Genomic DNA, 15,200 nt, shown 5'->3' on the forward strand with positions numbered 1-15,200 from the left:
TGGAGATTGATCTAGATGCTGTGTATTTCACTATGCCTTCCAATTGCAACGCACTGTACCAAAACTAAGCCACAATCTCTGTGTGTTGGCAAACATTGAGTCTAGGCTGTTTTTTCCTTATTCCATGAGGAGTAAACTGAAAAACAAGAACAGACTTTAACAACAGCTGGCGTGTTGCTCAACATGTAAAACTATTTCAGAATAAAAGAAATATTACATAAGTTTTATAACTCAGAGAAATAGAAATCTCTTTAAATGAGTAATCCCTGAAATAAGAAAAACATTTAGGAAAAAATTAGTGTCGACAGTAACATAGGTAATGATGTGGCATCTATAAAACAGGGAGAGAAAGCTATAACAAGAGAACAAGTTGCAAAGAAAAGATGATCAGATGAACTATAGTTAAAAGTGAAGATGGAGTTGAGTGGGGTTAGAAAAGATTACATAGTAATTAAAAATATGAAGCATATTAAAATCAATATTGAAAACGTAGCAGAATGTCAATATAACATTAATAATGGGTTTAGTAATACAAAGGCAAATTTAATGACTTCTCCCATAATGCAGAGGCAACAGTTGTAATATTATGAAAAAGTGCACTTATAGAGGACATACAACAGAGGGAAAAACTTTAAGACACAGATATTTATGGGGAATAAACAATTGTTACAGAAGTGACATTAAACGATATCACTGAAGAAGACACTTATCATACAGATAAGTGTCTTCTTCAGTGATATCGTTTAATGTCACTTCTGTATCAATTTCCTATGTTTGAGGAAAGGTTGACAAAATGCCAGATCATGGAAATATGTTTCAATTACGAAGATAAATAAAAATATAAAAGGAATCAGACATTAAGTACAAGCACGTACGAAGGACTACAAATAGCAAAATATAGTGCCAGAAAATAATAGAGCAATATATACAGAGTTTTGAGGAAAGAATTTTTACATCAATTTGAAATGTGAGGTTGATGGTCAAGTAATAAAGAGGCATAAATATATTATTCTTAGGTGTGCATAGTCTTAGAAAATGCCACCCAATTAACTTTTGTATCAGGGATTGCTGTTCAATAAATCATCCTAAAATTTAGTTCCTTAAATCCTCAAATGTTAATTTTTCCTTATAACTCTACAGTTCAGCTGGGCACTTCTGTGGAGCTGGGCTTGTCTTAGCTGATTGGTTAGGCTCGCTCATGCATCTGCAGTCAGCTAATGCATTGGCTGAGGGCTAGGATGGCTAGCTGGCTGACAATTGTCTGGCTATCAGGTAAGACCATTGTGGTGAGGGAGCTACATATATTTCATCATTCAGCAGGCTACCCTGGCTTATTCAGCTGGTGGTTTTAGGGTTCCAATGGTGGAAGTACACAAGATCTTCTGAGGCCTAGGCTCAGACAGACACAACATCATTTGCACCATACAGATATGGTCAGAGCAAGTCTCAAGGCCACAAGAGTAGGAAGATAGACTCTACCTCTTAATGGGAAGACCTGTAAAATTGCAGGAGATGTGGATACAGGGAGGGCGTGAAAAGCTGAGGACATTTTTGCAATCAATTCAACATATTCTTAACAGAAAATTACTTGAAGAAATGCTGATACACACTTAAGAAATCAAGAATGGAGAAAGTGGTATAAAAACTGTCAGTGAACATTGAAATCCATTAAATACAAAAGTAAGAATAAATGAAGGTCAGAAATATGGCTACGAAACTGGATAAGATAGAAAAATCATTCTTAAAGAGAAAGTATATACTTTTAAAGACTCAAGCTCTATATTATTCTTTTAAAATTGTTTTAGAAACAAAATTTTCATGGATCACTGCGGATAGGCAACAGAAATAAGACTCATTCAAGACAATGGAGTATAAAAGCTAGGGGGAGACACATGTCATGTGCAAAATGACATGTATTTGGGAAACACAAGCCAAGGATAGTGAGATTAAGGAAAAAAGTGAAGTGAAGCAAGGAAAGAGGCAAAATGAAGCAGCGGTTAATAGCTTCACGGAGAGTAAGAGGAGACTTGGCATGGAACAGCAGCATTTACTTGTATGCAGGTATTGCCTGAAAGGTCAGAAAAGAGGAGATGCACTTTGAATAGTTCATGGAGGGGAGAAGGGAGAGAAAATTTATCTGCTCAGCTCCCTCACATTCCCTGTTTCCCATTGGCCAAGGCTCATCTGTGCTTCACTATCCTGTAGGTAAATACTTGGGAATCTAAGTTACCGTATCTGTGACATCTCATTACAACTGAGTCCAGAAATAGAGAGACCATATGTCATGGGTAAACTCAGGAAGGCAGGCAGCACCATTGGAAGAAATGAAACAAAGGAATCTGAAGAGTGCCTGCAAGGTTTTTAGCCCATTCATGCAGTGAGGGTTAGTGTCATGTGGGCGCTCAATACTGAGGTTTCAGTTGATCTCACAGATAACCGTCTGATTCACTGCAATGGCAGAATCAGAGTGCTGTAGGGTGGTGATAATGATGGAGTGATAGGGCTTGACTACTTCTATGGGAACCTGAGAGACTAGGGAATAGAGAATTCCTACTATGACTTCTTATCATTATGGATATCATCACTAATATCAGAATGAGACCTATTCATCAAACTGGAAAACCAAGAAGCTTGCAGACCTGTACCCTGGTAGGAGTTATTGAACCCTATCAAAAATGGCATCAGTGATTTTATTGCCAGGAGTATAGTGTCCACAGGCCTAGTCTCTGCTATGTCTTCCTTGCCAGTGATGAGAAGCTACAGATTGGAAGGGCTTCTGCGGCCCCTCTGTTTCCACCAATAACCATGAGGCTTTGCGGCTGCACTCTTTTGTTGTCAGGCAATATTTTCCTGACAGGACCACCCTTTCCTGGTTCTTAACATAATGCAGGTATAGATATTAAAGTATAAATCCCTAAGCATGTATCAAATCCAATTATTTCTCTGGGCCATATAGCTTCACCTCCTACTCAATAAAGTAGTTTCTTTATTTCAGGCACTGGAAGATTTCCTCTTCTGCTTTTAAGCTAAGCTATGCAGAAAACGAAAAAAAAAAAACCAAAACATCTGGCGATTCTAATTGTTGAGAGTCAGGTGTGTAGTAGTGGTGAATTTTCCTTCATCTGCTTACTCTGTAATCTTCACCAGAAGTCCGCCAAGGCATTCTGTCCTATCATTTGAAATACAACTTTTACCTTGAACTAAATTCCCATGTATATGAGGGTCTGTTCTTGAAATCTCTACTCTGTTCCACTGATATGCTTCTGCTTTCTTGTGCCATCACTCCACCATTTTATGATCGCTTTGATGAAAACTTTGATATCCTGTAGTGTAAGTCACCACTTACGTTGTTTTTCACATTAAAAAATGTTCTAAGCGTTCTTGCTCATAATGTTGGGAATCAGTTGGCAAGTTCAGTGATCAATGTAGACGAATTGGAGCGAAGTTATATTTTTACAACAGTAAATCTGTCCATACAGGGACACTGTTGGGGGAGGTCATCTAGAGCAGGAGTCCCAAGGTACCGTTCCTTGGCCTGTTAGGAACCCGGCCACACAGCAGGAGGTGAGCGGTGGGCAACTGAGCAAAGATTCATCTGCCGCTCCCCATTGCTCAAGATACCGCCTGAACCACCTCCCCACCATCCGTGGAAAAATTGTCTTCCACGAGACCGGTCCCTGGTGCCAAAAAGGTCGGGGACCGCAGATCTAGAGGACGTGAGCGCCACTTGACCAGTGAGCTGCACTTGGGCAAATATAGGGTCCTTACCCTCTCCCCTGTTCTTGGAAGGTACATTCTGCCCACCATGCCCACACTAGGAGCTGTTCCAAGGACACAACCTTGAGACAGTCAAGTGTTGTGGAGACCACCTGGTCTGAATACATGACTGAACCCAGTTAAGGCCTCTGTATAAACTCAAGATTCTGGCAGGCGGGTGTGGGGATCTACTCATCTGTGGTCGCCCAGGACAAGCCTCACATGTAAATAATTTCCCCTGCTTCTTAAACCAGCCACCTACCAATCCAAAAGTGTCTCCCCTTGCCCTCCATGTATGGGGGCCAACTGTGAACCGACAGATACACTATGTCTTTCTGTTTATTCAAGTTTTCTTTTATATCCTCCAGTGGTTTTTTTTTTTTTAACTGAAGTATAGTTGATTTACAATGTTGTGTTATCCAGTGGGGTTTTACAGTTCATTACCCAAGGCTTTGCACATCCGTGTTAGCTTTATTCCTAATTAGTTCATGGGCTTTGTTGCTATAGAGAATTGGATCTTTTTAAAAAGTTAAATTTGCTCAGCTATCATTGTTGGGTTATAGGAAATCTGTTTATTTTTGTTGTTGTTGATCTTATCTGGCCATTTTACTGACTAATAGTTTTCTACTTGATTTACCTCACTTACCTAGGTAAAAGATTATCTTCGAAGATTGTAGTTTCATCACTTTTTTTCTGGTCATTTTAAGTTTTAATTATAGATTTTTTCTTGGACCTGCTATGTAGTGTTGACTAATAATAATTCTAATGGGCTTCCTTGTCTTGTTCCTTGTAGAGACATATTACACAACTAAGGCTATAATTTCCTTTAGTTTTCTTGTTAAATTAAGTTAGTTTTCTTCAGTTTGCTTTTCATTAGGAAGTGTGTAAAATTTTATTGAAATTATTTTTGGTATCTGTTGACAAGATGCTTTGAATGGTTTCACCTTTCTATTTAATAGATTTCCTAATGATGAACAATTCTTAACATTTGTAAGATAAATGCTAATCAGTTGTAAAGTCCTAGTCTTTTAAGTCTCTTTTGAATTTGATTTGTTGAGGTCTTGTTTAAGAATTTTGTTTCTCTGTTTATAATGAAATGGTTCTTTTTTCTTCTGTTTTGGTATCAGGATTATGGTGACTTTGGAAAATTACCCTGAAGAAGGTAAAAGCAAAGGAAACACACTCCACGTAGACAATACACATTAAAATAAGGAAGAAAACATAAAATGTGAAAGCATGGTACTTTATGGCTGAACTGACCAATATGAACTTGACATAATAAAAGCAAATGATTGTATTAGAGGAAAAAGTACAGATTATTTTAAAATAAAGAGGCCAGTATATATAATATATATAAAGTTATGAATAAGCAAATTCAAGAGTTAGTTCTCAGAAGAACAAAACCAGAAAATAGAGACATCACTGCCAGTTGGATTAAGAAAAATAGACAAAATGTCAGAAGTAAAAAGAGCGCTATAACACCATAAATGGGCAACTTTAAAAATTATGAGGTATGTACAGCTTTCTAATTAAAATGGATAATTTTCTGAAAAATTGTAAATAACCAAAACTGAATAACATGGAATTGATAAGTTGAAGGTATAAATATCTAAGGAAAAAAAAATTTTAATTATCAAACAAGTGACAACAACAAAAAAGATGTGGGTTCAGATGTTCTTACCAACTTGAATTATTCCAAACTTTGAAGACACATATCAACTGTTATACAATATAGAAAAAAATGAAGAGCTCTTCAATTCACGTTTTAAAAAAAATTTTTATTGAAATATAGTTGATTTACAATGTGTTAGTTTCAGGTGTACAGCAAAGCAATTCAGATATATATATATATATATATATATATATATATATATATAATTTTAAAGATTATTTTCCATTATAGGTTATTACAAGATATTGAGTATAGTTCCCTGTGCTATACAATTCACTTTTAAACCTAGGAAAACCCTAACAAATCCAGTAAAATATAACACAGAGAAGAAAAACAGAACAAACTCACTTTGTTTGTTCTAAACACAAAATTCAGCAGTAAATTAGGAGAATAATTTACCAAGACCAAGTTAGTTTTATTTTGGGGATATATGGATGATTTGATTAAAAAACTAGTCATAAAGCATATTATATTAATAAAGGAAGACAATGGACTATTTTAAGTTTCTGATAAAAATGAATCTCTGAATAAATTAGAAGTGTAAGAACTTTTTAAAAGATGATAATGAATATCATTCTATCAAAAATCTATGTCTTGTACTTAATGAAATCCCAGAAGCACTTTCATTAGAATCAGAAGTGAGCTAAGAATGTCTACTATTGGCCACTTCTATTTAATGTCGCCCTAATGTTCTAGGTATGGGTACAGGCAAAAACAGACATTATTATTTTTAGATGGTATTTTTTTCTACAGATACAAGATAAAAAGCCATTATCAGTAAAGAAAACATTTAAGTGACTGTTAAAAAATAGCTTTCTGATTAACTAGTAACTCTCAGCTAGAAAAAGAAAACAATGTAATAAAACTACCATTCAGAATAGCAATAAAAGCACAAATATCTAAGATAATAATAATTAGTTATTGAGTGTATCCTATGTAATGGAGTTACCATAATATTAAAAAGATATGTGAGAGAGCGGAACCATGTTTTTGAATGGGAGTTCCTGAAAGCTATAAACATATCAGTTTTTCCCAAATTAATTTATGTTTAACAAAATTTAATAAAAAATGACTTTTTTGTTTTATATTTTCAAAAAGAAACTTTTTTTCAGACTCATAGGAAAAAATTTTTTTCATTCACATTTGCCAGATTATTGGAGACTCTGAGTACACTGAACTTAATAACAATTACTACTGCCTATCTTATAAGCCCATCATACTGGAGACACCGTAGAACCTCTTCTTTTTGCTGTTTATTTCCACATAGAAGATGAGCTTATACTCTTAAGAGCAGAGTATCTTAAGCATTAATAGAGACAAAATAGCCCCCATATCCAATCAATAGCTTGGACTTCAGAAAACCAGCTTAATTTAATTATAGCTAATTCTTTTAAAATTGAGGCATACTTGACACCTTATATTATATTAACCTTATATTATTATTATAACATTATATTCATTTCAGGTGTACAATGTAATGATTCAATTTTTGTATATATATGTGAAATGATCACCACATTTCTAACTAGACTAAACTAGTTAAAACCCATCACCACATATAGTTACAAAAATTTTTTTAAATTTTAATAAAATCCAGGTTATTAACTTTTGAATTTATTAATCAGCTTTTAGTGTCTTATATAGGAGGCATCTGCCCAATCCCAAATTCACATTCTATTTTTTCATCTAGGAGATTTATTGTTTTTAGTATTATATTTATATCTATGATTCATTTTAAGTTAATTTTTTTTTTTTTTTTTTTTTTTTGCGGTACGCGGGCCTCTCACTGTTGTGGCCTCTCCCGTTGCGGAGCACAGGCTCCGGACGCGCAGGCTCAGCGGCCATGGCTCACGGGCCTAGCCGTTCCGCAGCATGTGGGATCTTCCCGGACTGGGGCACGCACCCGCGTCCCCTGCATCGGCAGGCGGACTCTCAACCACTGCGCCACCAGGGAAGCTCTAAGTTAATTTTTATATAGTGTGAGATGTGGATCAAAGTTCTTTTTCTTTTCTGTGTATGGATACCAATGTTTCCAGCACCACTGGTTGCAAAGACTATCCTTTTCACTGAATAAACTTTTTACCGTTGTCAAAATTCAACTGCCACCCCCTGGCAGCAGCAAAAATTGGGGCACCAGATGTAAAAACTGGGGCACCAGATGTGTGTAGAAGCTTCCCTCTAGGAGATGCTGGCACCCTGGAGTGTGGCTGGGGGAAAGCACAAAGATGGTGCCCACCAGCTGGAGGGGGCAGAGACAGAGGAAGAATGTAGAGATGGTGCCCACTGGGAAAGAAAAAAGAAAATGAAAAAAGAAAGCAAAAGAAAAAAAAAAAGAAAGATGATGCCCACTGGCTGGAGTGCGGTAGAGTACAAAGATGGTGCCCTCCAGTCTCCGTCCCCATAGAGCACCCCAGCAGGCCTCCAGGTATGCATCAAATGAGATGCCTGCCCCTTGGGCTGAGGCTCCAAGACAAGAAAATGAACCTGTCTTACAAAAGTCTGGGCACCCTTCCATTGGTTGCTTCCTTCCATTCTGGGCCCTAGGACAGGTGTGTCTGAGCATGTAAGCCTTTCAATAGCCATTTCTCAGATCGCTACAGCCTTGTGGGTGTGGTAGATGTGAGCACAGTTGGCTTTCAAAGCTAGATGTTTTGGGGGTACAGGTCTTAAAAGTTGGGGTGACTGATGTGGGGTTCAAACCCTTGAATACTCAGAGGGAGGCTCTGGGTTTTGAGGACTCTCCCAACTTGGCGTCTCTGCACCAGGGGTGAGGCTTCTGGTGAGACAGTGTTCTAGACTCTCCTATCTGTTTGATGTGGACCTTCTATCATTCACCTGAGGTGATACATAGGAGTCACTCAGCCAGTTTTTAGGTTTTTTGTTTTTGTTTTCATTTTCCAGAAAAAGTTGTTCCATATGTAGCTGTAGATTTGGATTGTTTGTGGGAGGAGGTGAGTTCAAGATCTTCTTACACTGCCATCTTGCACAGGAACCCAAAACCTACTCAAAAAAACTTTCAGCAATACGGTTCCAACATCTTTCTCAATGAACAAAAATATGGGGATGGATAATCAAAGTTTGAAGAGGGAACATGGAGAAAATACTTGCTGAGCCAGACAGTGAATATTATTATAAAGCCATAATAATTAAAAATAGGAGGCTACAGGCACCAAGTGATGATATCTAACATACAACTCTAAGTAATCAAATATATTTGTTTTTTATCTATTATATATATTGTTTATATATTATATATATGATATTATCATATATGTACACACACAAATAATAAAGGTGGTTTCACAAATGAAGTGTTACTCGATAAATCATATTAAAGGCATAGCACAATATACAATAAATGGTAGCTGAAAGGAAAAAAAAGAAAAGACAAAGGCGGAGGCAATGATGAGATGTGTCACCGCAGGGAAGGGCATGCCCTTTCAGAAAGACCCAGACCAAGAAGGTGAGTACAGAGTCTGAGGTGTTAGCACAGATGCAAGTGTTGAGAGTTACCCAGTTCTAAGCAGGAGAGTTACTCCATAGGCAGGGAGAGGAGGTATCAGAATTCAGAACCGCAGCCCGGGGCTTGGAAATAATAAGTGGTAGACAATCTAGTCAGAGCAGAAACTGAGGCATAGAAGGGTAGGTATTAGGGATTAGAATTTGTTTCTTCATTGCTCATTAATACATCCATCAGTATAGTCTCAAAAACCTCTGGCTTAAATCTCTGCTCTGCTATTTATTAATGATAAAATGTGGAAGTTACTCAAGCACCTTGAGCTTCAGTTTCCTTATGTGTGAGGTGAGCATGATTATATATGTTTGTGTGTGTATATATATTTTTTCCCTTAGAAAATGCCTGGTGAATAGTGAGTTCTATATAAATATTAGTTAATAATGTTCATCATCATCATTGTTGTTAACTATTATTAAGCCCTTTTTATGGGACAGGTATGGAAGTTATGGATATGTAGTCCTTAAGGGTCTAACAATCTAGTGGGAGAAGATGGATGCTTTCAATTCCGCGTAAAGAATGCTATAGTGTTAGCATTCTGTGTGAGCCCAATGACTACTGTTTTGGAGGTGACCTGTGAGCTGGGTCTTGTGGTATGACCCGAAGACAAAAGTGCTGGGAGACAGGGGAAGGAGATCATTTCAACAAGAGAGGGCATTGCATATACACAGTGGTTGTCACAGAGCACAGTGAGTTCAAGAACAGGGAAAAGTTCATTGTCGCAAGGAGCCATAGAAAATAAACTTGGACAGATTTTTTTGAGGTGCTTAAAGGCAAAACAAAGGAGAGGAGTTTATGTTTGATGTGACAGATGACAGAGAGTCACTGTAGCTTCTGAAGCAAGGGGTGAGCAAGATGACAATGATTTTTCTTTTTAACATCTTTATTGGAGTATAATTGCTTTACAATGGTGTGTTAGTTTCTGCTGTATAACAAAGTGAATCAGCTATACATATACATATGCCCCCATATCTCCTCCCTCTTGCATCTCCCTCCCACCCTCCCTATCCCACCCCTCTAGGTGGTCACAAAGCACCGAGCTGATCTCCCTGTGCTATGAAGCTGCTTCCCACTAGCTATCTATTTTACGTTTGGTAGTGTATATATGTCCATGTCACTCTCTCGCTTTGTCACAGCTCACCCTTCCCCCCCCCATATCCTCAAGTCCGTTCTCTAGTAGGTCTGTGTCTTTATTCCTGTCTTACCCCTAGGTTCTTCATGACTTTTTTTTTTCTTAGATTCCATATATATGTGTTAGCATACGGTATTTGTTTTTCTCTTTCTGACTTACTTCACTCTGTATGACAGACTCTAGGTCCATCCACCTCACTACAAATAACACAATTTCATTTCTTTTTATGGCTGAGTAATATTCCATTGTATATATGTGCCACATCTTCTTTATCCATTCATCTGTTGATGGACACTTAGGCTGTTTCCATCTCCGGGCTATTGTAAATAGTGCTGCAATGAACATTGTGGTACATGACTCTTTCTGAATTATGGTTTTCTCTGGGTATATGCCCACAAGTGGGATTACTGGGTCATATGGTAGTTCTATTAGTAGTTTTTTAAGGAACCTCCATACAGTTCTCCATAGTGGCTGTATCAATTTGCATTCCCACCAACAGTGCAAGAGTGTTCCCTTTTCTCCACACCCTCTCCAGCATTTATTGTTTCTAGATGTGATGACAATGATTTTTAAAGGTTGCTTAGTCTGACAGTAGTGTGCAACATGCACTGAGCTGAAGAAAAGTGATGGTAAGGGGAACCACCAGGGCATTGCTTAGCAATCCCAGAGTCGAGTCAAGTGCTGAAGAGAGCAAGAGGCACGAGGGAGGAGCCTTTGCAGAGGAAGCAACTGTTGGATAAGCAACAGATTGATTGGATTTGAAGAAGAGAGATAATCTAGAATAGTTCCAAAATTGCTATGAGATCAGAAGAAGGGTAGATTTTTATTAAGTGAATTGGAGGTGTTTGGGAAGGAAAGTTGAGCCAAGGGTAGGGTTCTCCAAATCATACAGATGGAAAATGGAGGAGATGCGGTTTTTCAAAATGCAGAGAAGTTTCCATTACCCGGAAGAGATGAGGCTGGGAAGGCAAAAGTAATAGGGTGAGTTTTGAAGAAGAGTTCCTGCTATGCTTGGACCACATATAGGAACTTTACTGAAAGAGAAACTCCAGAGATATGGGGATATATGTATATGTACAGCTGAGTCACTTTGTTATAAAGCAGAATCTAACACACCATTGTAAAGCAATTATACTCCAATAAAGATGTATAAAAAAACAAAAGATTCACAGGAGATCCAAAAAAAAAAAAAAGAAACTCCATCAAAATACAGAATTAGTTATAAATAAGAAAGAAAATGCATTGTCTCTATTAGATGATGGCCAACTGGATCTGTGGGCTCAGCTGAAGGATCTTCTGCTGAGCTGTTCACTCCTCCCAGGTGAGAGGCAGGGGGCTGAATTAGTGAGAGACCCTAACTTTTGAGGAAGAGCAGGTGGTCGTGAGGGCAACTAGTTCGACACAAACCACAGGTTATCAGTTGGAATGAATGCTCCCTCTAGCCAAGCACTCCCCTGCCTTTGTAAGTATCCCTGACTTTGCTACCTACTGTCTCCCCATCCTTCACCTCGTGAATGGGGTAGAATCCTCTAGGGTTTCTTCCAGCCCTAGGACACCTTGAGTCCACGAGTTTGACACGAGAGAGGAGACACTGAAGTAGAAATACCTTGTAGATAAGTGGAAAAATACTAAACGTCTCCAAAAGTGTTGTATTTTGTGGTATAAAAATACAACAGATCTGAGATCCTGTGAATCTCCGCACCATTGAGATCCCAGCAGCCCTGGGGCCCTTCAGGTTGGCTGGGACCGACTTAATGAATAGACTCCGTACTCTCTGGGTTTTGTGGTAACTGGCTATGCGTGGTGTGTGAGAAATAAAAGAACCACTCAGCCAAGGGAGGATGTATGTGCTTTGCAATTGCTCCCCTCAACATCAGTGTCACCTCACTGATCTTCGGATGTAGGCTTTTGGGGATTGTACTCAGGCAGCTATGGGAGATTTTTAAGCTTTTAAGGCATTTTCTGTGTGATTTTTTAAAAACCAGTCATAGTAGAAGCCAATGCTATTTTTGCCCTCCATCAAATGAAAACTATTATGTTTGTGAAATGTACTCTTAACTTGATTGTTCCCTCCCACTTTCCAGGGTGTAACAGAACATCCTCCAAAGTGACATAAGGAAATGTCTTTCACTAATGGCTCCTTGTACGTCAGGGAACTGAATTGCCTGTCTCTTGTTGTCTTCTCTTAACAGCCAACTGCCTAGTTTTTAATGTAGGGACCAGATAGTTGGGCTATATGCCAGGGGAATTATTTTTTCACATCCTGGAAGAAAGAAAACGTATTTTTAATTAAGGTTATTGTAACTTCTGCCTGTGTAAATAATGGAGTTTCTTGGCCACACATATCGATGATGCACACTTAAGGGAAGAAATGAGGATATAAACTACAAACTATTTTTAAAGCACTAAGCAGTGCACATGATCACACTGTTAACAGAAGTTGTGTCGATTATCAACAACTACTCAGCTCACAAGCCGGCAGCCCAGCCCGGACTGGTATTGCTGTCAGCTGTTTAGTACTGAGCTATCAGGGCTCCTGCCATAAATAAAACCACCTAAGGAAGTGTAGGTAGTGTGCTACATGAGGGGCAAGTTTTTCGCTAACATCACAAGGGTCTCTGGCCCAATGAGTGGAGTTTGATAGTAATACTTGCTACAAACGTATGATTTTAATACATGAAAGCTTTAAGGAGAGATGAAAAAACATTTTTAAAATGGCCTGTGTTTTCTTCTGCTTTTCTCCATTATTTCTTACTCCTGGACCTCTCAGGCATTACTTGGCCTGTTTTCAGACTAACTTGATGTATCCTGATGTAAGATCCTAAAAAGGGAGCGCACTCAGTGGGTCTGATGTGGTGGATGCTTGCCCGGGAAGTTCTGCGCGTGCGTGGCACCATCTCCCGTGAACACCCATGGGAGGTCATGCCTGATCTCTACTTCTACAGAGATCCTGAAGAGATTGAAAAGGAAGAGCAGGCGGCAGCTGAGAAGGCTGTGACCAAGGAGGAATTTCAGGGTGAGTGGACCGCTCCAGCTCCTGAGTTCACTGCTGCTCAGCCTGAGGTGGCGGACTCGTCCGAAGGTGTGCAGGTGCCCTCTGTGCCTATTCAGCAGTTCCCCACTGAAGACTGGAGTGCTCAACCTGCCACTGAAGACTGGTCTGCAGCTCCCACTGCTCAGGCCACCGAGTGGGTAGGAACAACCACTGAGTGGTCTTAAACTGTTCTTCCACAAACTCTTAAAATGGAAATAGGTTGATGGAAAATAAACAGTTTCTAAAAAAAAAACCCACCTAAGGGAGCTGACCACATTGAACATCCAGATAACTGAGGGGAGAATTGAGCTGACTACTTTGGTCACACCTGAAAAGCTAAGGTTAGTCTCACTGGGAAATATATTTAATCCATTTCTCACTTATTCCTAAAAATTAAAAGATGAATCAACAAAAAGATTGAAATGAATGTATCTTGTTTTCCCAGAATCAAGATTGTGCTGTACATGCAAATTTTATTTAGCTTTTCACTTATTGTAGAAAAATGTATTCTTCTGTTTTATTAACTTTTGATAAACATCCTTTGGTATAAAATATTTATTCAATTAGAGGTTCAGTAATGTTACCTTTTCGTTGGATATTTAAGTTACTTTAATTTTTTGATATTACAAATGGTGATGGTATCTATATCATACCTAAAGCTTTTTCAACTTTCTTATCACAGAGTTCTAGGAGCAGAATTACTATGTCAAATTAAGTTATTATTTATGACTCTTGATATGTATTCTCAAATTATTTTTCAGAATGGTTGTATTGTAGCATCTGAAAGTGCTTGTATCACCACACCTTAGTAGTACTATTTTTATTATCTTTCATTGAAAGATGGCAAAATAAGTGACAACTATTTTTTTTTTTTTTTTTTTTTCGGTACACGGGCCTCTCACTGTTGTGGCCTCTCCCGCTGTGGAGCAGAGGCTCCGGACACGCAGGCTCAGCGGCCATGGCTCACGGGCCCAGCCGCTACACGGCATGTGGGATCTTCCCCAACCGGGGCACGAACCCGTGTCCCCTGCATCGGCAGGCGGACTCTCAACCACTGCGCCACCAGGGAAGCCCTAAGTGACCACTATTAAAGCATGAAGCATCACTGGAATATGTATACATATGCATAAGTGTGGTGAGAGTGTGTCTGTCATTCATTCTGGGAAAGGAGTCCTTCGGTGGGAGTCTGGTATATATGAGTTTTCTTTGTGACTTGCTTCTGATGTTTTTGTATCTTTTTTTGTTTTCCTTCTTTTACAGACTTCTCACACTTTCACTCTCATTAAGAACGATGGGGTTATTCAGGGGCTTCAAAGCATTTCTTTTTTCATTTGAAAGTGAGGAATGCACACAAGGCTCATTTCCTAATAGATATATAGTTGAAACAGTTGCAGGCAGTGTGTACTGGGTGACAAATGGTAGCCCAGGCTCCCTGCTCTGTTGGCCTTTAGTCCTGTGTTTGCTGTTCCCTCTTCTGGGAGCAATTTCCCCCCTCCTACTCAGTCTGGGGAACTTCTAGAAACTTCAGGGAAACCTTTTCTGGTGACTGTTAATCTCCATGGCGTGTTGAGCTTCACCTATCCATTTGGATATTTTCACACAATCCAAACATGGAAAATATTGGCTTAAATGATACACAAGTGCTGGAATTATAGCTGGCTTGCGGGGGGGCGGGGAACTGTGGGGGGCTTAGACAACTTCTCAGACATGGGTGTCGCTGCCCTGCAGGCTTCCCTGTGCTGCCCCTGCTCGCCAACATCTCCCCCTGGTGGTGGTAAGGTGGCTGCCACAGTCCAGCCGGAAAAGAGCACCCTCCTCTCTGATAGCTCAAACCAAAGTTTGGGAATTGTTCCTTATTAGTTCTTATTGGCTTTCCCTGGATTATGAACCCAATCCAGAACCTATCCCTAAACAGAGAGGAGCAAAATGAGCTGATAGTGTTGGCTTTAGGTCACATGTCCTACCCTCAGACAGAAAGTGAGGTGGAATAGATACCAGATAAAAAGTCAGGACACCAAAGTGGTGTGCCTGGAGACCATGGATATGATAACTCGTAGAGCGCTGCATTCTAAACATCAGTTTCCCCAGTAAA

The 15,200-nt window shown here is 39.1% G+C and overlaps 1 protein-coding gene and 1 pseudogene across 1 annotated transcript; both read left to right on the forward strand.

Annotated features, from left to right (window-relative positions):
• Positions 1–12,609: 12,609 nt before the first annotated feature.
• LOC116750091 lies at positions 12,610–12,735 on the forward strand (annotated as a pseudogene).
• LOC116749273 (40S ribosomal protein SA-like) lies at positions 12,642–13,354 on the forward strand. The gene has a single exon (XM_032623491.1). The coding sequence runs from the start codon at positions 12,925–12,927 to the stop codon at positions 13,291–13,293; it is 369 nt and encodes a 122-aa protein (XP_032479382.1). The 5' UTR covers positions 12,642–12,924; the 3' UTR covers positions 13,294–13,354.
• Positions 13,355–15,200: the final 1,846 nt, after the last annotated feature.

Source organism: Phocoena sinus, chromosome 2 (assembly GCF_008692025.1).
Source record: "Phocoena sinus isolate mPhoSin1 chromosome 2, mPhoSin1.pri, whole genome shotgun sequence".
NCBI lineage: Eukaryota > Metazoa > Chordata > Mammalia > Artiodactyla > Phocoenidae > Phocoena > Phocoena sinus.